General features: G+C 48.9%; 1 protein-coding gene across 1 annotated transcript in view; it reads left to right on the top strand.

The window, feature by feature from the left end:
• Positions 1 to 23,752, top strand: part of ascc3 (activating signal cointegrator 1 complex subunit 3) — a 92,430-nt gene that overhangs the window by 56,732 nt on the left and 11,946 nt on the right. Inside the window, exons 16-36 of the mRNA XM_084471187.1 lie at positions 10 to 234; positions 694 to 813; positions 1,446 to 1,610; positions 2,173 to 2,259; positions 2,616 to 2,792; positions 4,733 to 4,958; positions 5,286 to 5,440; positions 7,681 to 7,779; positions 8,156 to 8,324; positions 9,833 to 10,053; positions 10,290 to 10,375; positions 11,501 to 11,667; positions 11,847 to 11,992; positions 13,362 to 13,482; positions 13,764 to 13,906; positions 18,420 to 18,557; positions 18,654 to 18,774; positions 19,004 to 19,136; positions 19,378 to 19,503; positions 22,666 to 22,777; positions 23,015 to 23,149. Of these exons, the coding sequence (XP_084327313.1) occupies positions 10 to 234; positions 694 to 813; positions 1,446 to 1,610; positions 2,173 to 2,259; positions 2,616 to 2,792; positions 4,733 to 4,958; positions 5,286 to 5,440; positions 7,681 to 7,779; positions 8,156 to 8,324; positions 9,833 to 10,053; positions 10,290 to 10,375; positions 11,501 to 11,667; positions 11,847 to 11,992; positions 13,362 to 13,482; positions 13,764 to 13,906; positions 18,420 to 18,557; positions 18,654 to 18,774; positions 19,004 to 19,136; positions 19,378 to 19,503; positions 22,666 to 22,777; positions 23,015 to 23,149 (3,072 nt within the window). The remainder of the gene's footprint in view (positions 1 to 9; positions 235 to 693; positions 814 to 1,445; positions 1,611 to 2,172; positions 2,260 to 2,615; positions 2,793 to 4,732; positions 4,959 to 5,285; positions 5,441 to 7,680; positions 7,780 to 8,155; positions 8,325 to 9,832; positions 10,054 to 10,289; positions 10,376 to 11,500; positions 11,668 to 11,846; positions 11,993 to 13,361; positions 13,483 to 13,763; positions 13,907 to 18,419; positions 18,558 to 18,653; positions 18,775 to 19,003; positions 19,137 to 19,377; positions 19,504 to 22,665; positions 22,778 to 23,014; positions 23,150 to 23,752) is intronic.

Here is a 23,752-nt window from a genome sequence, read left to right as displayed (position 1 = left end):
GTAACGCAGGGCACCCAGATCTACGATGCCAAGCGGGGCATGCAGGTGGACCTGGGCATCCTGGACGTGATGCAGATCTTCGGGCGTGCCGGCCGGCCTCAGTTCGACAAGCACGGCGAGGGAACCATCATCACCACCCACGACAAGCTGAGCCACTACCTCACCCTGCTCACCCAGCAGAACCCCATCGAGAGCCAGTTCCTCAACAACCTGGCCGACAACCTCAATGCAGAGGTCAGTCTGTCCGTCTCCCTCCCTGCCTGTCTCCCTGTTGTCTGTCTGTCTGTGCGTCTATCAGACAGCCTAAATGCAGAGGTAGGGGACTATAACGCCACAACCACAGTTGGTTGGGTGCTATCATTTGTTTCAGTTTCACAAACAGTAGCAAACAATAATACTGATGATAATAGTAATGATGATTGAATGATTGCCTTTATAGCATAACACGCTTTTACATAGAGGTTGTGTGTGTGTGGGGGGGGTGGGTGGGGTACTTGAGCACATGGATCAAGGATCATAAAGTTGTGATTTATTATTTTGGCTTTGTTCTCTACCTCCTTTTCCAGAATTCAGTTTTGTCTAATGTAGGACAAATTGCCAGTGTAGTCTGGCACTGCTCCGAACAATCCACTAGGTGGAGCCAGAGGCTTGTCTTGTACTCTCTGTGACTCTGTCCGTCCCTGTTTCTCTCAGGTCGCCCTGGGAACGGTGACCAATGTGGACGAGGCGGTGAAGTGGCTCAGCTACTCCTACCTGTTTGTGCGCATGAGGGCCAACCCACTGGCCTACGGGATCAACCACAAGGCCTTCCAGGTCAGGGGACGGGGAACCCAGCGCAGCAGAAAAAACCGCAGTCCTCTCCTTTCTGTCTCCTTGTCTGTCCCTCTGTGTGTCTGTCTCTCTCTGCCTGTCTGTCCTCCATCTATATCTATCTGTCTGTTTTGCTCCCCTCATTAGACTACTTCCCTGCTGTCTTTTCTGGTCCACCTTTGAGACTTCATCTGTCAGACACTCTTTCTCTCGGTCTGTCAGGGAGCCCTGTTTCGGCTCTGTCCCTGCTGCTGCCAGTTTTTCTTGTCTATCCCACTTTGTTTTGAAATGGGAACCAATTCATGCATGTCCCGGCTAACAGTTGCCTGTCGATTATCGTCATCGTCATCATCCTCATCATCATGTCCAGAGTATGTGAAGAGTTCCATGCTAATGCTCTCCAGCTGATCCTCCTCTATCCATCCCTTGCTATGTATGTATGTATGTATGTGTGTGTATCTGTGTGTGTGTGTGTGTGTGTGTGTGTGTGTGTGTGTGTGTGTGTGTGTGTGTGTGTATGTGTGTGTGTGTGGTGTGTTTGTGTCCGGTTGTGTGTGTGCCTGTGTGTGTTCCTGCATGTGTGTGCCTGGATGTGTGTGTGTCTGCCTGCATGTGTGTGTGTGCGCATGTCTCAGATGGACCCAGGCCTGTTGATGTACAGAAGGGAGCTGGTGGTAGAGGCGGGCAGGAAGCTGGACAAGGCCCGCATGATCCGCTTTGAGGAGCGCACCGGCTACTTTGGTTCCACTGACCTGGGCCGGACGGCCAGTCACTTCTACATCAGATACAACACCATAGAGGTAGGCTTGGCTCCCAAGTACATCAAATATCCGGATTTGTAAGCTCATAGTCTAAACAATTAGACAATCAGAGGAATAAATCCCTTATCAGATAATATAAGTAGAATAGCCACTGTAGAAATAAACTAAATAATAATCATCAGCTGAAAGCTTCAAGATTCCTCTTTGATCGAATATCTCTGTAACGAAACAGGAAACAAGGAGTAACTCTGCCCCTTGCAGGCAGTGCCGTCTCCCACAAGAAGTTCTGCTAACATACTAGCACTGCTGGATCAGAGGTTCTGCCATAGTAGGCCTGCTGGATCTGAGGTCAAATTTTCCTGACAACCATGCACAAAGGGGCCCATTTAGGATGGCACTCCAGAGAATCCGGATTGCTGTTACTGTGTGTCGTTCTTTCTAATGTGCCAACATTTAATGCACACTTGGTTACAGATCCTGGGCTGCTGGCGTTGTTTGTGTGAAAACGTGTCTTCTGGGATGCATCCAAGTGGTATACTAAATGTCAATCCATGTGTTGTTTCTGCTTCTTCTCCTTCGCTGTGTTCCTTCCTCTGTGAAGACGTTCAATGAGCTGTTCAACTCCCAGAGGACAGAGGGCGACATCTTCAGCATCGTGTCCAAAGCAGAGGAGTTTGAGCAAGTCAAGGTGAGAGAGAAAGATCCCTTCATCATTCTAAGCTCTTTTTTTGTCTGTTATGTGTGCATAAGCTGCAGCAACGTACACCCAATCGTCTTTGGCCTGACATCTTTTCTAAAACAGTTCTGTCCTTCAGAAAAGGTTGTTCATAATATAAAAACATTGGCTTTTGTGCGCGTGTGTTTCCGTTCTTTTTACTTTAGGTAGCAACCTTCTGTTCTTTTGCAGGACCTGGTAGCAACTAACTGTGTGTGTGTGTGTGTGTGTGTGTGTGTGTGTGTGTGTGTGTGTGTGTGTGTGTGTGTGTGTGTGTGTGTGTGTGTGTGTGTGTGTGTGTGTGTGTGTGTGTGTGTTCTCTCCTGCAGGTCCGTGACGAAGAGATGGAGGAACTGGAGCAGATGCTGAGCAATTATTGTGAGCTCCCGGCTGCGGGTGGCGTGGAGAATGGCTACGGCAAGATCAACATCCTGCTGCAGACCTATATTGGCCGCGGAGAAGTGGACAGCTTCTCGCTCATCTCAGACCTCTCCTACGTGGCACAGGTCACTGGAATGTACCCCATCACTCTTTCTGTGTGTCTCGGTCTCTCTCCCTGTCAGTCTCTCTCTCTCTCTCTCTCTCTCTCTCTCTCTCTCTCTCTCTCTCTCTCTGTTTTTCTCTCTCTCTCTCTCTCTCTCTCTCTCTCTCTCTCTCTCTCTCTCTCTCTCTCTCGTTGTCACACACTGGATGCATATCAACACATGTCCAATTGGACATTCCCATGGCCCAAAGACACACTTGTAGCGATTCAAGGCATGCAAATACGCATATCTCCTGGATATGAATTCTATGATGTGTTTGACCCCTGACCTTTTGGCGATACCGCGTGGCTCTTGGAGAAGAGGCCCCTTCTCTGTGCTTCAGCCCAGTTCTTTCTTTTATTACTTGGATTATTCAGTTGGATTCACAGTTGAGTATCTGTCCACCACATCCATTATGTTCAGTTAGAGGTCCCCTCCCTGTATCTCACTGCAATCATCTCCCCGTGGAAAACAACAGATTGCTTTTTTTCTTATTAGCCCTTTGCATTCCACTGCGCGAGTGCATAAGAAGCCTTCCCCCGAGAGCTGACACAGTCAATCTGCAAGCGCCGCTCACCCCCGCCTCGTCCTCCCTCCACACATTCAAATGATCCGTCCAAACGTCGGACGCCGAAATGATCTAATTGTCCACAATGGCTAGGATCTAATCCCCTTTCTCCTCTCATTTTCTCATTCTGCTCTTCCTCTATGCTTCTCGTTCCCCGGTTCCACAAACACATCGATTCCAGATTTCCAGCGGTAACAGATACCATGTGGTGGAATAGTTGGAATGTCTCAGGCAGAGCTTCTCTCTTTCTGCTCCTAAATGTTCAGATGTGCAAGTGCTCGGCATGCGATACTGTACTCAAGTGGTCGTGGAGATGAGGTCATTTCATGCTACATGGCACCGCCACACTAAGAGCTATTGATGCTGCCGCTGTGGAACCTCAGTCCACCAGGTTGTGGAAGGGTCACTGGTCCGATCGCCGGCTCCGTCCTTAAAAACGTTTCAGCTTACTCAAATGGTTGAGTGGCAGCCAATAAGCTGGTTGTTGCCTGTGTGCGTTTTCAATGTTGAATGTGATGCACAAATGTTCATTTACCAAAAGAGCTCGTAGCTCAACAAAGATACAACTGTTACTAACTGGTCTGTCTTCAAATCTTCAACTTGACTGCAAAGCAACAGGTCTCAGAAAGGATAAGAACAGTTTATGACCCGACAGGGCAGCTAAATATTTACAGCGTGGAAGAAGCTAGGCCCAAAACAACGACAGTGGGGGGGTGTGGAAACCCGAGACTGCTTAGAGACGGGCCTAGTCGTCCACACAGCAGCTCTGAAAGGGCTCCCAGATCCAAACAACTGGAAGCTTTCTAATCCTATCGCTCTACTTTCTCCATCCAACATCAAAAGAAAATCGGGCCAAGGAGTCGCGGGCTGGACCCCACTCTCACCCTCAGCCTTCAATCGGTGCACATCCTGAGCCCACCCGTCCATCAACAAGGCAAGCCGAGGCCTCGGATCAGTCCCGTCAGTCGCCATTAACACCTGACCAAATCCATCACAAGCCAAACCAGACATGACCAGCCTATCAGGGAGCGGCCGTCCCGGACACCTGACCCGTCCTTCACGAAAGGCACGAGCAATCAATCAAGCGTACAGCCGGGCCGAACCGGGAACACAGACGGGACGGCCCCTCGTCATCAGACATGATCAATCACCCCTCCACAGATGGATTCTTCTCAAATGACTTTTGTGTGTGGCGGAGCGAAAAGTGATCTGTTCCTCTAATCTCTTTTGCGTCTCATCTTTAAGAAAACCAACGTGTAAACTTTGTGTGTGTGTGTGTGGCGTGGTGAAAGAAGTTCTGTCTCACTGATCTCCTTTTATCTCATCCACCCCCCCTCCCCCGCACGCTTTTCAGAACGCGGCCCGTATCGTCCGGGCGCTGTTCGAGATCGCCCTGAGGAAGCGCTGGCCGACCATGACCTACCGCCTGCTCAACCTGTGCAAGGTGATCGACAAGCGGCTGTGGGGCTTCGCTCACCCGCTGCGGCAGTTCCACATCCTGCCGCACACGGTGCTGGAGCGGCTGGAGAAGCGGAGGCTGACCGTGGACAAGCTGAAGGAGCTGAGCAAGGAGGAGATCGGTGAGAGCCCTCGCCCCTCAGCCCCTGACCCCCTCACCCTAAGCTGCTGACCCCCTAACCCCAAGCCCCAAGCCCCTAACCCCTTGCCCCAACCAGCAGGAGATCCTCCATGACAATCCGATTCAAATGTATGTTTTCTCTGTACACCATGGCTCTATTTTGATTCATCTGAGTCCAGGTTATGTGATCTGACAAACTATTTAGACTTTGCTCAATTAAGGCAAATCAAAGCGATGTGGCTTTTTAGAATTTATTTAACTGCTGACCTTTTTTCACATGAAAGAAAGTGTTCAATGCAGACTTGTTTTTGTTTTTGTGTGTGTTCAGGTCACATGCTGCAACACATCAACATCGGGATGAAAGTCAAGCAGTGTGCCCACCAAATCCCCTCCCTCCTGATGGAGGCCAGCATCCAGCCAATCACGCGAACCGTCCTGCGTGTGCGTCTCGTCATCACCCCGGACTTCAGGTGGCATGACCAGGTAACCACAGCAATCAGAAGCCAAACTGTAATTTGGGACCCCCTAAGTACCTCCCACAATTACTGAAAACGGGATTCTATAAAGTGAATCAATACCTTTTTATCATTATTTTGATATTTATTCTTACTGAAACCCAACACTTAAAGTGATGGACAACATAGATCAGTTATTTATTTGGGGTAATGGTGTTTTAAACTTATATTAAGCATTAGAATATTCTGAAAATGAATTGCAATCTTGTGTCCTTTCAGTCTATCGACTTCCATCTATTGTTTCAAGCTGATTTAATGGATGGGTAACCATCCTGGTTATGTAGCTAATGGGTAACCAATTACCACACACTGGCATTACCGTGCTCGATCAACTGAATCAAGCTACAGCGTTTAATAATTTGAGCAAGTACGAAGGACACACACAGCGATGGGGGGGGGGGGCAACCGAGGGGGTAATACTATCCTGTGTCTTTCCAAGACAGAGTTTATAAGCTGACTTTGAGCTGTAATATTATTAAGATACTTGACATTTTCCTAAAAAGATTTCCGGTAGGTGAGAAGTGGATATGTAACTCTGTGGTACATTATGGTTATTTAATGTGCTTAGACCCTGTTGTCCATCCATTTCAACAGAGTTTACCTGTAGGATACAGCATTCAGTGTCAGCCCCCGGGTTGCTCAGGGACCGGGCTTTTCCCACTTCCACTGTAGGCAAAGTATGAGGTATCGAGTGTAAGTGTAAATCCCTGCACACCACCTCGGTTGCCTCTGTACATAAACAAACACTAAGCAGCTGGCGAGACAGCCCTACCACTATGTCTGTTTGTCTGCATGTACACAGTCCCGCAATGGCCTATTTTTAACCACGGTGCCTCAGTGTCTCAGCAGTGTTACAGCGACGGAGGAAGGCTCCCCGCTGGCCCCTCACACTTAACTCACATTATTCCGGTTAGGAGCAGAGTTTTCGGTTCAATCCCTCTCCTCCTGGCTCTAGAAAGAGAGGGTGTCTTCATAGCATCACTTGGAGCGAGTCCCAGTGCTGCAAATGGTTAATGGTGATCCCGTGCAGGGCTCCCCAGCTGTTGCATCAGACCTCCAGGGTGGAAGTAGGAGGTTCTGGTGTCAGGGAAATGTGTCCCACATCAGGGATGGCATGGATGCCGGGTGGGGGGGTTGGGGAGGATCGCTCCGGGGTTTGTCATGGAATCCCCGGAATAGGAAGCTCTTTGTAGCGGGGGTGGGGGGAGGGGGGGTGGCCGAATGCGAAGATGAATGTTTATGTCCGATTAGCAATGCATGCTCGGTCCATGGGAGAGTCGTAAGGGAACACTCCCCCACGGCTTTGCCCTGATCCAGCTGCATATGTCGGCACACCGCGGCCAAGCCTTGCAGGGACACATGCACACAGATACACTAAGCCTGCTCTGAGAGCGTGGACGGAGCGGAAGACCATCAGAACCTCTTCCGTAAAAGGGGAAAGTGTGTTGCGGAAGAGGCAGTCTGCCACTATTGCAGTCATTCCAAGAGCAAGTTGTTATTTTTTTGTTGTGTATTAGTACTAGTCATGTGCATCAGCTGCATGGCCTCCTCATAAAGAGGAAGCCACAGATCTGGTTATTGGATGATGTATGTATGTGGCTTCTCCTGAGGAAACGTGAGTGTGTCATAAACCTGTCTCCTGCGGTTTGCTAGCCATCCGGGACTCCCTCTACCGCAGTGGGAAAGAGACATTACAGGAGCTTGGCCCTGTGCTGCAACACACACACACACACACACACACACACACACACACACACACACACACACACACACACACACACACACACACACACACACACACACACACACACACACACACACACATACACACACACACACACACGTTCAAACACACACACACACACACACATACACACACACACACACACGTTCAAACACACACACACACACACACACACCTTGGTATGCACAGAGAATCGGCAGAAGTATCCACAGGAGAACAAATACATTTGTGCGCACACTGAAAGAATGCTTTTATTTATGGCAATACGCCCAGCTCTCCATTGTTCCTGAATGTTTTCTTGTGCTTGAGGACATGTGCTCTGTTTCTTCACTTAATAGTATTTTCGCAACAGTAATGCTATCTTTCTCTTGTGCTTTCCAAGTAAGATAACAGTTGTTTTTTTCCCTCTCCCTCTCCGCCTCCCCTCCCTCAATCTCCTTCTCCATCTCCCTCCCCCTTACCAGGTGCATGGCTCGGTGGGGGAGCCCTGGTGGCTGTGGGTGGAAGACCCAATCAACGACCACATCTACCACTCAGAGTACTTCCTCCTCCAGAAGAAACAGGTCCGCCCCCTCCCCTTTCCCACCTCACACCACGGCAGCCACACAGGATATGTGTTCACCAGTGTCGCCTTCAAACCTGCTCCCTGTCCCTTTTCTACTGCAGCTATTTGCTCAATATCTAGAAGCAGAACGTTCCTCACAAGTAAAGCACCACCATCCACGGGTCAATCCCTCTGGGAAATGATTCCCTATAAATCGTTTCATTCTGATCCACTTTGCCCCCCTCAACGGTGTGAACAATAAGTATTGGACGTCTGAAAATGAAATGGCTGTGTGTCGCAACTTCAGCCACTAGAGGCCGCTAATGGGATCACATACATAGTGCAGGTTTAATCTCTCACAAGTCATTATGTATGTGTGTGTCGTCTCCATGCAGGTGGTGTCTGGAGACCCCCAAAACATTGTGTTCACCATCCCCATCTTTGAGCCCATGCCGTCTCAGTACTACATCAGGCTGGTGTCGGACCGCTGGCTGGGGGCTGAGGCCGTCTGCGTCATCAACTTCCAGCACCTCATCCTGCCTGAGAAACACCCGCCGCACACTGGTACCACACACACACACACACACACACACACACACACACACACACACACACACACACACACACACACACACACACACACCTCACACACTGATACTACACACATAAATACAAACACACACACACCTCACACTGGTAAAACACAATGTGAGCTGTGTGAGCCATGCAACTACAGTTACCCTGAGACTGATTTATCTTTAGGAGATCAACAAGAGTAGTCTTGCATTTTAAACCGGGGTGTGTTCATATATCAAATGTGTATCCCTGATCCACTCCCAACCAGGACAGCTGGAAGTGCAAAACTTGGTTTTCAAGACTCAATGAGATCTGATCATGGAGACCGGACTCAGAAGTGACACATGTGGCAGCGTTCTCTGCATCCCCCTCTCTACTCATGAAAACCCACTGCTCATCGTCACTGTTTCAACAATCAGTGTTCCAGGCTCTTCCTCTTTTTTAATCACAGTCCAGTCTGGAATTCCAACATCTGGAGCCGTACAGTTGGCCAAAATGGACGTGGCAAGCTCGCTTTTCCTCTTTGATTTTCGAAGTGTGATGAAAAAACGTGTTGAACACACTTTAATATCTCATGTATTTATTTGACATTTTTGCGCGGCGAAGCCAAATGTGATCACCAGAGGTCACTGGAGTCACATGTTCAGCAGCAGGTGTTTCCGCGATCCGTCTCCCCTGCTCCGGACACGTCTGGAGGGGGGGACCCCAGGTGTGGACAGGCCCATTACGTCCCCAGCCCGGCTCGCGGTAGCCGTGCCGAACGCTCGTCTATCAAAATCAGTGGAAGCCGCGTTAGGCGTTTATTATGGAGGTCATCGCTAGGTGAAATATAGACCCATAACATGTGCGAGCACAGGCACTCAAACATGAACGAAGAGGACTGTTAGCATTATGGCTCGTTAGCTCTTAAACTGGTTTAAATGATATTGTTTTGAATCAAGTCATTCTGACCAAAATATACTTCTTTTTTGATCTTACATACTTGATTGGTTTTGATCTTCATACTTTATTGGTTGCACCCTTGAGTGCTGAACACAGGCTGGTTGATGTCTCTACTGATTCACTGACTCGCTGACACATAGTTGACTCAGCCTTTGGGCCTGAACATACTGTTGATGACAGTTGCACTGACACTTAATATTACTGTGCAAAGCCACTTTTTATGATGTGCACACAAATAGACAGACACAGACACAGAAAGATACACACACGCACATAGACACACACACACACACACACACACACACACACACACACACACACGCATGCATACACACCAGCACATCACCGCTACATGTTCCCATGATTATATATCTTTAAATATTATCTTTTTCGGAATGGAAATAAACATGAATCAAGGCATCCATTCGTCTAGCATGGACACACTGGAAGAGACACCAGATCCAGCACACAGAATACGTGTTGCTGTGTTGTGTAATTATATATCTAAAGAATAAAGCTTTCTTTCTGATTCTGGTTTTGATCTCCCTCCCCAGAGCTGCTGGACCTGCAGCCGCTGCCCGTGACGGCGCTGGGCTGCCCGCAGTACGAGAGCCTGTACAAGTTCACCCACTTCAACCCGATCCAGACGCAGATCTTCCACACGCTCTACCACACTGACACCAACGTCCTGCTGGGGGCGCCAACAGGTTCCGGCAAGACCATCGCGGCCGAGTTGGCCATGTTCCGCGTCTTCAACAAGTACCCTGGCGCCAAGGTCCGTCCCTGTTGCTGGCCGCTCGTGTTTCTCATTCCCGTCTTTTGTCCTGCCAGAGTGGAAATATCCACCGGCTAAGCAATTGTTTTAATATGTAACACTGCAATTGATTGACCTACCAGGGCCCTTTCTGTCCGTCTGGCTGGCTCCGTTTGCCAAGTATTAGCTTTTGACTCTGTGGTTTATTGTGTCTTTTTAACATGTGTTACTGCACGTGTCTGTCTGCTGGTGTTAAGGTGGTGTACATCGCTCCCCTCAAGGCCCTGGTTCGCGAGAGGATTGAGGACTGGAAGGTCAGGATAGAGGAACAGCTCGGGAAAAAGTGAGTGTGGCCAGGACAGCTCTGCTTTTTATCAACAGCAGACTTGGGATAGTTATTCTTAATACATTCCTAGGGCTGTAGTCCACCAAATTAAATCTTGGTCGAAATTCAACCAACTGTAGGACCAGTCGATTGGTTGATGGGGGGGGGGGGGAAGTTATAGTTAAAAAAAGCTGCATGTTGTCTAGATTAACTTAATCAGCCACAGTGCATTCTCCTCTACCTGCCAGCCAAAATATCAAGTATGGGCTGTTTGGAGGTCAGTGGGTTTCAGATCCACCCTTGGTCCGAGTCTGACTCGGTTACGGCAGAGCTTCAATATGAAGCGGACTGCACATCGGATCGAGCCGCGGTGCGTCACGTCGGGCAGCGTCATAAGATTGGATTTAACGTTTTGTTCTGTGTTTAAAATAATGGGTCCCAATGTATTCTGCTGGGATTCGTGCTAAGGTGCTAATTCCGATATGTTGACCTATAGCCTATCGCCAGTTGAACACAAAAGTTGATAGAGAATCGCAGACATTAAAAATATATATAGCCTATGCCTTACGATTTTAGATGATATGCCTACATACTTTTACAAACTTTAACTTGACACTGTTTTTTGCCGTCCTTTTTAAGCAAATGCTGTCAGGCCTACGTTTTATTTGGTATCAATTAGTTTTGAGCGGAGTAAAAGTTCAGTTAGTTATGACTAGCAGTCTACCTTAAGTTAGTCCTTAAGGGGTGTTTTGAACTCCTTTCATGTTTCGTCTAATAGTCTATCAAAACATGATTATTAAAACAGAAACTACGGAGCCTTTAATGTAATTTCTATTCTAATACAATACAGCTTATCACTCGAAAATAAAACTCATAGGTCTGCATGGATTAAGAAGGGCTTTTATCCTTTATCCGATTGTTCGACCAATGAAAATTTGAACGAGTCGAACAAGTGCATATCGACCAACCGACCAGAACTTGACAGCCCTAGACGTTACTCAATGACATTATCTTCTTCCTTTTTTGCCACATTCTTCTTCATCATTTTCACTCACTCACTCAATCACACTCATTCTTCTCTTTGTCTTTTCTCTCTCTCTCTCTCTCTCTCTCTCTCTCTCCCCCCCCCCCTTTTTCCCCAAGGGTGGTGGAGCTGACGGGTGACGTGACGCCTGACATGCGGGCCATCTCGGCGGCCGACCTCATCGTCACCACCCCTGAGAAGTGGGACGGGGTGAGCCGCAGCTGGCAGAACCGCAGCTACGTGCAGAAGGTGGCCATCCTCATCATCGACGAGATCCACCTCCTGGGTGAGAGGGATCACTAGCTCTAGTCATGTTACCGTATCACCCCCCCCTGGTTTCAACCCCTCTTCTAGTGCAGCTTACATTGATCGCCTGCATCTACTCTGTAGTCTTAGTCTGTGCCGACTTCTGCACAACCCAACACACCATGCAAATCAACATGTCTCTTCATCCGATCCCCGCAGGCGAGGACAGGGGTCCGGTCTTGGAGGTCATCGTGTCCAGGACCAACTTCATCTCGTCCCACACCTCCAAGAGCGTGCGCGTGGTCGGCCTGTCCACCGCCCTGGCCAACGCCCGGGACCTGGCCGACTGGCTGGGCATCAAGCAGGTCAGAGAGCACACCGAAGCACGCGGCCGTAGCTGTAAAGATAAGAAGGGGTTGAGTGAACAGCCAGCCGTAGAGCACACTACATCGTTGTAGTGATCTATAGGGTGTATCTAGAGTAATGTACTCCTCTCCCCTTCATAAAGCTTTCCACATGGCGAAGTTAATCTAGCCAGCCACGCTTGTCTGTCGGGTAACAAGTTCCGCATTGCTGTTGTGCAGCCAAATGAATTAAAGCCATGTTATTTACTGAATTTCATTATTGTTTCACTGTGTAGTTTTAGTTTGCATGTACATCTGATCAACCGTATATTATGACAGTTATTAGGGTAAACAGATGGCGCCGGCCTGCGTCGGATGCCTCACTTTATCTGGGTAATCTCCCAGAGTCTCGTGTGGCGGGACGGCGCCCGCCTATGCCGCGGCGTAATCATCAGAAAAACCACTGGAGCGACGAGACCGGATAAGGCGACGCTCGGCAGCGGAGAGAAGGAGTGTCGTCGCGGAGATAACAAAGTCGTCTTGCAAAGAGTCTTTACGAGCCCACCGAAAGACACCGACATCCGTCCAATCCCCGATCGGATGTTGCGCGCCACATCTTAGGTTTCGCCATTGCTTGTCGGGAGTCATTGGACCTCAGTGTCATCAAGCCTTGCGTTCTAGACCGGCTCACGTCTGGAGATCGGGTCTCCTTCCTCTGCCAACAGGCAGCCCTGGCAGTGGACGGGCGGCCGGGCGGGAGGGGGGGGTGATGTGTGTGTGTGTGTTTGTGTGTGTGTGTGTGTTTGTGTGTGTGTTTGTGTGTGTGTGTATGCGCTCGTGCCGGGCAGTGTGGTAAAAAGGGAGGGGGTAACTGTTGCATAAAGGCTCCAGCACCCCCCCCCCCCCCCCCCCTTCTGTAGCGCCTGGCAGGCAGAGTGGCAGTCTGTCGGCCCATAAATCCCATAGCCTGGCCCGGCCCAGCGATGCTTGGTCCGGGGCCGCTGTGTTTGTGTTGTGCTGCCCGATCCATTATCCTGGACCTGTTAGATATGTGTGCACACGCTCGGGCCCTCGCCGCCACGCAGGAGCTCTGCTGCCGCGGACCACTGACGCACACACTCACGCACACACGCACACACACACACACAGGCAAGCAGACGCGCATGTGCAAAGATTCAGACACACACACACACACACACACACACACACACACACACACACACACACACACACACACACACACACACACACACACACTCGCACACACACTAGGACAATGACAGAAAGCTCCCATTAGTGCCAGATGGGCCCCCTCTGTTGCCAGCTGCTCACACGAGGTCTCTCTTTCTTCTCCTTCTCCCCCCCCCCCTCCCTCCTCTGACTCAAACAGGTGGGCTTGTTTAATTTCCGCCCATCTGTGCGCCCCGTCCCCCTGGAGGTCCACATCCACGGCTTCCCCGGGCAGCACTACTGCCCCCGCATGGCCAGCATGAACAAGCCCTCCTTCCAAGGTGAACCCCCCCCCCCACTCCCCCATCATCACACACACACACACACACACACACACACACACACACACAGTATCAGCTCACCTTACCTTGACAAGGCATCATTATAATAGGACCTCGCTGCACTATGAAATATTGGAATTCATGATGAATGAATTCTATGATGATGTTGTGAATGAAATGAATTGTGAAGTTGATCAACACCAAACCACAGGAAATAAATGTGTACGTGTGCGTGTGCGTGTGCGTGTGTGTGTGTGTGTGCCTGTGTGTGCCCACTCTAGCCATTCGCAGTCATTCTCCGGCCAAACCCGTGTTGATCTTCGTGTCGTCACGGCGACAGACACGTCTCACCGCCCTCGACCTGATCGCCTACCTGGCCACGGAGGACGACCCAAAGCAGTGGCTCCACCAGGACGAGAAAGAGGTGTGCCCAACACACACACAACCACCTGGCAGTACCATCAAGAAACTGAATTCAGTATCTATATTCCATTGCCAATAGAACAATACTATCATAGCATTGAATTGTTATAATGGAAAAGGACCCTTTTCCCAGATAGTAGTACGGTAACGTATCTGTACATTAGAATGCAGCATGGGATTTCTTGGTTGCTGTTACTCTGCTGTATTTAAAGGACTGAAGATATTTAATCAACTTTAATATACCGTAACGTAGACTTATGAAAATACTTTGTTTTGCCTCTTCTCACATGAGAAATGTTGTGGCAGTTTCAAACACAACAATTACGTCTCCCCGTAATGACAAATGATTCCACAATTAATTTCCAAACAATGACCAAGAAAAAAGTTCCTAATAACACAAGAGCCTACGCATGCAAAATGGAGAAGGCCATTGCGATAGTTGTGCTGGTGCTATCACAATAAATATACTTAAAGGTCCCATGTCATGCCACCAGGTGTGGTGTGCTTAGCCGTTACAAGCCGTTTTGAAAATCTGTCTATTATGACATCACAGGTGGGCGTGTCCACCTAGATGTGTGACGGATAGATGAGCAACGTTTGCTACAGTCCACTGGGTAGGCTGGTAGACTGATCTATCCAGCACACATCTAGGTGGACACGCCCACCTGTGATGTCATAACAGAGATTTTCAAAACGGCTTGTAACGGCTAAGCACACCAGTGCTTGTCAAAGTGGCATGTCATGGGACCTTTAAAGGTGTGAAAATAAATTAATCTGGGAAGTCACTTAAAGGGGTTATCTACAGAGATACATCATCATCGTCACCGTTCATTATATATATATAATATCTGAATAACACAAAGACACAGACAAAAGACGGTTAGGTCAGAGTAGGGCTGTACGGTATGGACTAAAATGTATATCACGGTATGATTTGAGGCATAGACGGTAACGGTATTATATCACGGTATGTTAATTTTATCTTCTAATTTCGATATAAATGCTTCTGAGGGGGTAAAATGATATATAATAATAATAATGTAATATTTAATAGTATGGATTTCTTTCTCCACTTGCTCGCGGACCTTGCCGTAAAACTTGCCGTAGAGCTTGTCAAGGGACTTTTGCGCAAGCAGGCAAGCCCGCCTGCGTGGTTGCGCAATAGCAGACTGCCTGAGAAGGCAGTATCGCTGTCAAATCTGTCCCTGGGAAAAGTAACTTTGTGCCGAATTGAAAAAGAAACGACGTTTCGTTACCAAATTTTCAGTAGTTACGCGTAACTTTACTTTTTACATGAAAAAGTAGTTACGTTACTGTATTTACACGTTACTTACTTTGTAACAAGTACGACACTGTCTACCAGTCACACCGGTTACACGGTAACGTCAAAATCCATACCGTAGCGCAACTTCACACCGGTGTACTTTCTATACCGTTTATACCGTACACCCCTAGGTCCGAGTCTTATGAGCATGTGAGCATGAGCATGAGCATATGAGCATGTACAATCCAGAACACGTTGGTGGTTAGTTAGCAGCCTCACTGGATGTCAGCTCCCACTGCTGAGAGATAGGAGCGGAAGAGAGGGAGGGGGGAGAGGGAGGGAAGAGACAGAACCCAGGAGAGGAAGGGCAGGGAGGGTAGGGAGGGAGAAGACGGCCAAAGCAGTAATTGCTATACCTCTGAGCCATGCCACTGTCTGCTCATATTCCACATTAATCACGTACCCTTGGATATTGATTTTCGTTTGTTTTTTCTTAAAGAGCTGCAAAGTTGTAAGCGCGTAATTTTGTATTTTATGTAATTTCCTCTCAAACTTAAGAAGCCCGGCAAGCAGTTTTATGTTTTATATAGCAATGCAAGCACGTTCCAAACATCACGTGAGTTGTCTAAAACTGTCATACACAGTAGTTACTACTTATTACACTATAATCTTTCAAATTTTCATCACGATGACGATATTGGCTTCCCACGATAAAATGTACGTGATCGCTCAATATTTAAAATGCGTTTACACATGCTGTCTGCGTGATTCCAGCACAAACTCCACCGTGGTCTGAAGCCTGAAATCGACTCTACTGGAGGCAGGCTGGACAAGGCTTAGCCAATACTTAGAAAGAAATGAAACAAATTTAAAATGTCTGACACAGCAGAAGTCGAAGATCTCGTCCATCGTCGTGGATCATCGGCCGTTATCTGGAAGTATTTTGGATTTAGGGCGAGTGAACCAGCGACAAACAATATCAATATTGATCCAAATAATCGTGATAATCATTTTGGCCATAATCATGCAGCCCTAGTGTATATGTGTGTATATGTTATACTGTGTCTAGGCCACATTTATTTCCACAAAAACTACAGAGCCTGCGTGTGATCTCCCATACCCTTATTCAGTTTTAGTATTATGGAACCCTTCTATTCCCCGTTTGCATTTTGATCCCGCTTTTGGCTAGTTTGCTAACACTCTCTCACTCTGACTCTCTCTCTCTCTCTATATGTACTCTCACTCACTCACTCACACACACACACACACACACACACACACACACACACACACACACACACACACACACACACAAGCTCACAGAGTGTGGTTTAAGTGTAATTACGGAGGGAATTTAAACCCGACTTCTGCCGGAAAGGCCTGTATCATCTTCCGTCATACTGTCTGTGTCATCAGATCATTTCAAGATGTGAGCAAACATCTCCTTTGAATGAAGATTTTAAAAGTATGCTAATATTATTCCAACACTCAATTACTCAGTGCTGATAAAGCAGAGGCTGTAATTACCACAGCATGAGTACCTAACGGGCCTAACACACTCTGAGACGCACGTTTGCATGCACACTCACGCTCACACTCACATGCTCACACTCACCTATCCACACACACACACACACACACACACACACACGTTAGCAGTTGTTTGTGCCAAGATTAATTGTTCTTCCATGCACAGAATTGGCCGGTGTCCCCCTTCGTGTGTGTGTGTGTGTCTGTGTGTTTCTATGCATACGTGTATTTGCTCCCGTGTGTGTTAGTGAATGTGTGTGTGTGTGTGTGTATGTGTGTATTCAGGGGTGGGCTTTTTACGGGTGTGGGTTTGATGTCAGGGCTCTATGTCCAGCACTGTGAAAGCTGAGCAGCCTCATAAAGAACACGTTAACATCCATCTCTTTATGATGCCTGGCCCATCTGTGACCTTTTAAAGCCCCGTTTATCAAGGCTTACGGTGGGCAAGTCACACTGAGGCACAGCGTTGCCATCCGCACTTTAGCAGAGATGTGTTGAGCGTATGTCAGTGTTTGTCTATCTAGTCCCGGACGGAATTCACATGTAAATGAGTCATGGTAACATGTGTGCACAAAAGAGCACTAACGTGTGTGTGTGTGAGTGAGTGAGTGTGCGTGTGTCATTGTCCATTTGCAACCATGGAAGTATGACAGTAATGCCCCGGTTTCATACATAATATAATTTATGTGTGTGTGTGTGTGTGTGTGTGTGTGTGTGTGTGTGTGTGTGTGTGTGTGTGTGTGTGTGTGTGTGTGTGTGTGTGTGTGTGTGTGTGTGTGTTTTTTGTTCATGCACTTGCTCTGACACAATGGGCCCCCGGGTCTCTGTGTGTGTGTGCGTGTGCGTGCGTGTGTGTGGGTTCCAGAGATGATATATGGCCCTCCCCGCTGCGTGGCTCTGCAGCGGGGCCATGTAGCGGCCCAGCGCCCCGCTGTTTGACTGACAGGTGGCTGACGCTGGCTGACTAAACCCCCAGCAGGGGTCCTTCCACCACCGCGACGCTCCCCTCTGCTTGTAACATCTCCCTTTCCCCTCCGTCTCACTCTCCATTTCCTCCGCGCGGAGGTGGTGAAGGCGGTGGGTCATGGTTGTGGCTGGGGGGGGGGGCGGGGGCGAATGGTTTTCTATGTCCCGTTGCAGTCATGCTCCCTCCAGTCCAGCTTTAGTGCCAAGGGGTGGCGGTTTACTTTTACTACTTTAATAACTTTAACAACATGTACATAGTTTACACCGTCAAGGGACACTTGGGTCCTGCAGTCCCGACCAACCGACCAGTCAGTTCTTCAGCCCTCCAGTGAGAAAGGCACAAACATTATAGTACCAATAGTTCAAGTCAGAGTTCCCGAGCCCGTCCTCCACACGTGGATTGTTTTGAAACTGTGTCACTAACCAAAAATGTAAGCATTTCTAATTTTGTACTCTAATTTTTGTATTTTTCTAAATTTGCATATTTTTTAATCTTTTTCTTCATTTGAAATGTTCTCCCCTGAAAAATGTTTGATCCCTATTTATTATTTAATGTCTTGTCAGACCATTCCGTTAGGCTTAATTTATGATGTGAGACACTATAATTAAAGAAAAATCAATCATCAATCTTTATATTAATAATTCTAACCAAAGATAGAAATATTGGGTGTGCGATCATCAGAAACCCATCGCAATGGAGAAGAAGTGTGTGTTAATGAAAATGCTGTCTGTTTTGTGTGTTTGCGGCACACAGATTGAAGCCATCATCGCCACGGTGAGGGACTCCAACCTGAAGCTGACGCTGGCGTTCGGCATCGGCATGCACCACGCCGGCCTGCACGAGAGGGACAGGCGCACCGTGGAGGAGCTGTTCGTCAACTGCAAGATCCAGGTCTCACCTCGGCACAGACAGACTGACAGAATTAAAAATCTGGCTTCAATAAAACTTTGGCTTTAAAATGATTTGTTGTCTTGTTCACCTCTCCAGGTGTTGATCGCGACCAGCACGCTGGCCTGGGGGGTGAACTTCCCAGCGCACCTGGTGATAGTCAAGGGGACCGAGTACTTTGACGGCAAAACCAGGCGCTACGTCGACTACCCCATCACAGGTACTCCTCCCAAACCGCCTCCCCCACCCACCCTTTTCTCCCCGTCTCCCAACAGCTGATTTCGATGGCGGTCAACGTTCCTTCCCAGTCGTAACTCACTCCACGGCGGCGTTCTCTCGGCTGCACTTTTATTTCGATTTCACATGCTGTAAAAGTTTAGTTGCGGTGCTTGGGGCCTGCTGACTGAGCTTAGTGTCGGGTAATCCCTCTGTCGTCCCTCTCCCTCCAGATGTGCTGCAGATGATGGGCCGTGCTGGCAGGCCTCAGTTTGATGACCAGGGCAAGGCAGTCATCCTGGTTCACGATATCAAGAAGGACTTCTACAAGAAGTTCCTCTATGAGCCCTTCCCTGTCGAGTCCAGGTGAGACCCGTCTCTTGTGCTCCAGAACTGGGACAATGCTTTCTGTTTTTATAGAGCTGCATTGTGTCTCTTATTCGTTCTTTGAAGTAAAACTTGCAATGCAGGTCAAATAAAACAGGGTCTTAACATATTCCTTAAGGAACAAAAGTACTCGTCGACCTACTTGTTGTATCCAGACTAATGTATTTGATAGAATCTGGGTTTGGTTCGGGTGTCACGTCCATCTCTCTTCCCTCCCCAGCCTCCTCAGCGTTCTGTCCGACCACCTGAACGCCGAGATCGCTGCCGGCACGATCACCTCCAAGCAGGACGCCATGGACTACATCACGTGGACCTACTTCTTCAGGCGGCTGGTGATGAACCCCAGGTGAGACACCGACCCGTCCGGAGTTAGCGGTCAACACCGAGGCGGGTTCCCCACCTTCTGGGTGCAGCCAGAGGACTGTTAGAAGTGCGCAGCGCGCCGCACTGCAACATCTGCAACGCGTAGACGGGAGACCGTCCCAGAACATTCCAGCATGCTGGCATTTACACGGCTGTCAGCCCGCATTTACCATCCAGACCCTGACTAGGGGCGAGGGGATCCTCTGTGGTCTGACCTGTCCGAACCGTGATCGGGGGCCTACCGGCTTCCCTCTGGGCCTTCCCGCTCCTCTTCCGGCACCAGCTTTCAGCCAGCAACCCTTTAAAGCATTCATCATTCGGCTCCTAATTAGGCGACATCTTTTATTCAGAGATCTGCGGTCGTTGCTATTTATACCCTTGCTGCGTTCAACCTTGCCTCAGTGGGTGTTGCTTTGAGCTAATAAACCCGTCCCTATGGGCCTCTGTGGTGCTGGAATATCTGTGTGATCTGTGATTGGCTTGTGTTGTCTGAGAACCTCCCCAGCAGCAGGGAGCCCCCCATCCTTTGTTTTGTACCTGTGGTGATCCTCTGCTACTTATACGGCCCCTGAATATCTTCTGACGTACCGATAGACAATCCTTGCTCACCGTCTGTATGTGCTGAGAAGAGACACACAGACCTACAAACAGACACGCACACGCACATGCACAGATGGCCCCGTGGGGCTCATAAATGTCATCGGGACGGGCCCCAGCTCCACCAGGAGCCTAATGGTGATGATGCTAATGACTGTGACTTAATCAGACAGGCCGGGCACCCAGAGGAGAGAAGAAGAAATGGTGGGTGGGTGTGGAAGGGGGGTTTGGGGCTCGTAAAGAGCCGTGAAATGTGTTTGGTGATAAACACGTCCAGCCGCTGAAAACTGGAGCACTGTCACCGCCACTGAGTGATGATGATGAAGGAAATACTTAACATCAAATGCACATCAAATATGGCGGTCGCCGTGCCCCCCCCCCTGATCCCTCCATCCTCCCTAGATGGGAGGAAGGGTGGGGTGGGGATTCTTTACAGCTCCCGCCTCTTCAAGGCCGCAGAATAAATGATGTGAATGATCGTCATGGAGTTGCCATTTTATGTTTAACTGTACCGTAATATGCCGAGTGGCCCATCAGTCAGGTGACGTGGTGCTGAGGCAAGCAGGCCCCGGTTTGCACTCAGTATGTGGGCGGGCGGAGAAGCCAACAACAAAGATAACAATGATGCTTGACAGATAGTCAGCCGCTGACATTAATGAGAAGTGTTTCCTATTGCTAAACAAAGCATGAGACAGCGCACTATGTGGTTACTAGACCTACCTGGTTACGCCCACAACATGGCGGTGCACGTAGGTGCAGCGGCTCAGTGCTTTCCTTGCCGGTTTACTATTCTATGTTTCAGTGTGTTCATTTTGTTTTGTTTAATGTGGATGTATATGTGCGGGGTGTGTGGTTTTTATGCACTTTTTTTTTATGTCCATAGTGACTTTTTATACTTATTTATTGCTACTTTTGCACTGAACGAGGAATGCACTTAATTTAGTTGTACTTGCTTTGTTGTACTCCCCCCCCCCCCCCCCCCCCCCCCCCGTCAACAACTCCGCCAGCCCGTAATCCCCTCCCCCCCCCCCGTCAACAAACATTGTTACCTGGTCTGGTCTGTGGGAAACACTGCAATGTGATGTTTACTCACAATGCATTTGCTCATCTCAACTACCAGGCGGTGGATATAGAGTGAAGCAACTTCTATCTATAGAAATAAAGATCTACTGCTTCATATTACTTCTGTGACGCGTCCAGAGAAGCACATTCGATGCCACATTCTGTCTTAGCGAACGTGCGGCTGCTACCTGTTTTCATCCCTCATCTACCGCTAACATTGCGTGTCGCTACAAGCTAACAAACTGACCTGACAGCATGCACGTCTGCCGCTGCCCATGTGGTAACCGTTACCCCCATTGGATGCTGCGCATGCAACCCATTTTGGCCACTGGTTTTGGTATTGAAGCCAGTAATGGACGAGGCTGGGAATAATTTGCTGGCAAAGGCCCCTGCAGCTTTGGCATTTGTTCTCAGTGCAGACTAGTGCATCTGTGGGGCGGGGTGCTCCTCCACCACATCCACAACCCCCTCACCACCACCCGCAACCGCTTGCTTATCCTTCTTGACCTGACCTGTTGCTATAATCGTATCCCCTCTGTGTGTTGTCCGGTCAAATAACTCATACATGAGAAGCTAGAGGAGGCGCTGTAGTATTACATTTTTTTACTGGACCATGTCACGAAGGCGGGGGAAGGGGGGGGGGGTGGAGGAACAGTATTGGTTGTCGAAACAACACACTAATGAGTTTCAACTGCAGTCCCTGTGGGGGCCAGCACCACAGAGTCGATACACTGTAAATAAACTGCAAACAGGCTTGAATGCCTACGGCTTAACCACCGTGAATGATTACCCTTTACCTCCCGACCGCCATGTCTGAAGGTTGTTTTGCTTTTCTATTACCCGGGGGATTTAATCGCGGTGCGTCGCAGCAGCCCGAGATGCAAGTTTGCGCCAACTTATTCCCTCACTGCTGACGAGATAACTGATGTTAAAGACTTGTTTGGTTTGGTTTCGGTTGGGTTGTGTGTTTTGGCAATGCGCTCAACGCTAACCTCGTTCCCAGGCGTTCTCATCTCACGACGGAACGCGAGCGAGGTTCCAAACGGACGTTATCGGAGAGTGTGAGGGCGGGACTTCAGAGGGAGCGGTATTCGCTACTTTGGAGAGATATCCGTTTCAGCCACATCTTTCAGATATTGATGTGTCACGTTCTTCGTCAGAAAACATATTTATTTTCCTTGTTGTTCTTCCTGTCTGGTTATTATTCCAATCGTTCCACGGACTGTTAACTGCCGGACACAGCCCATAGGAAGTCAAGAGACCGGAAATTGCATTGCGGCGGAACGGGATTACGCTACAATTCCGGATCCCTTCTCAGCCTCACTGCAGTGCTGTGGCTGTTTGTCTGCTGACCCTGTGTGTGTGTGTGTGTGTGTGTGTGTGTGTGTGTGTGTGTGTGTGTGTGTGTGTGTGTGTGTGTGTGTGTGTGTGTGTGTGTGTGTGTGTGTGTGTGTGTGTGTGTGGTCGCGTGTCGGCGTGTCCGCAGCTACTACAGCCTGGACGACGTCAGCCATGAGACCATCAACAAGTACCTGTCCAACCTGGTGGAGGGCGGCCTGCGAGACCTGGAGTGCTCCTACTGCCTGGAGATACAGGAGGTCTGCTGGACGTGCACCGCCGCCCATTCATGCATACATACGTCCATGTCAATGTCATTACCATCGCATTCATAACGGTGTCACACAGTCAGACGTTGCATGTTTGTGTGCACATGTGTTTGGGATTTCCTCCACCTTTGCTGGTAGAGGTCTGATAGGAGACAGAGGAGGGTAGACCCCGGACGAGAGCGCCTCCTTGATGGGCTGGTTGTTGTTGTTATTGTGTTTCCGCCACAGGACGGACGCACCATTGAGCCTCTGACGTACGGACGCATCTCGTCCTACTACTACCTGAAGCACCAGACCATCCGCACGTTCAAGGAGAGGCTGAAGGCCGAGCTGGCCATCCATGACATCCTCTCTCTGCTCTCGGTGGGGCCGCGCACGCACGCACACACACACACACACACACACACACACACACACACACACACACACACACACACACACGCATGCACATGTGCATCACACACACACACACACACACATCAAAATCAACGTGCACATACTTAACCATACTTAACCTACATATACATCACACAAAGACCCATATACACACATGCACACAACCATATGCATCACAGGCACACAAATACTTTCACACTTACACACACATCTTTACAACCAACTATTCACACACACACACACACACACACACACACACACACACACACACACACACACACACATATACATCACAACCACGTACACACAAACACAACCACATATACACACAATCACTTTTTATTTTATTAACAGATTAACAGCCTTATTAACAGATTGTATGTACAAGCCTGTCATTGTTACTCCCCTTGTCTTGGCTCATCCCCCTCACTGATTGACAACCCCCCCACTATGCAGTCAACAGCTTTTGTTTTATTTGCCTGCCTGCACGTGATTGGTGGGAATCAATAATGAGTGATGTGCTCCCCGGCGGTCTCACACCTCTGTACGGGGAGGTGCAGGGATCAGTGA

The sequence above is a fragment of the Micromesistius poutassou genome (assembly GCF_964030765.1).
Source record: "Micromesistius poutassou genome assembly, chromosome: 8".
NCBI lineage: Eukaryota > Metazoa > Chordata > Actinopteri > Gadiformes > Gadidae > Micromesistius > Micromesistius poutassou.
The sequence above is the reverse complement of the archived record's forward strand: the minus strand, read 5'-3'. Positions and strand labels throughout refer to the sequence as shown.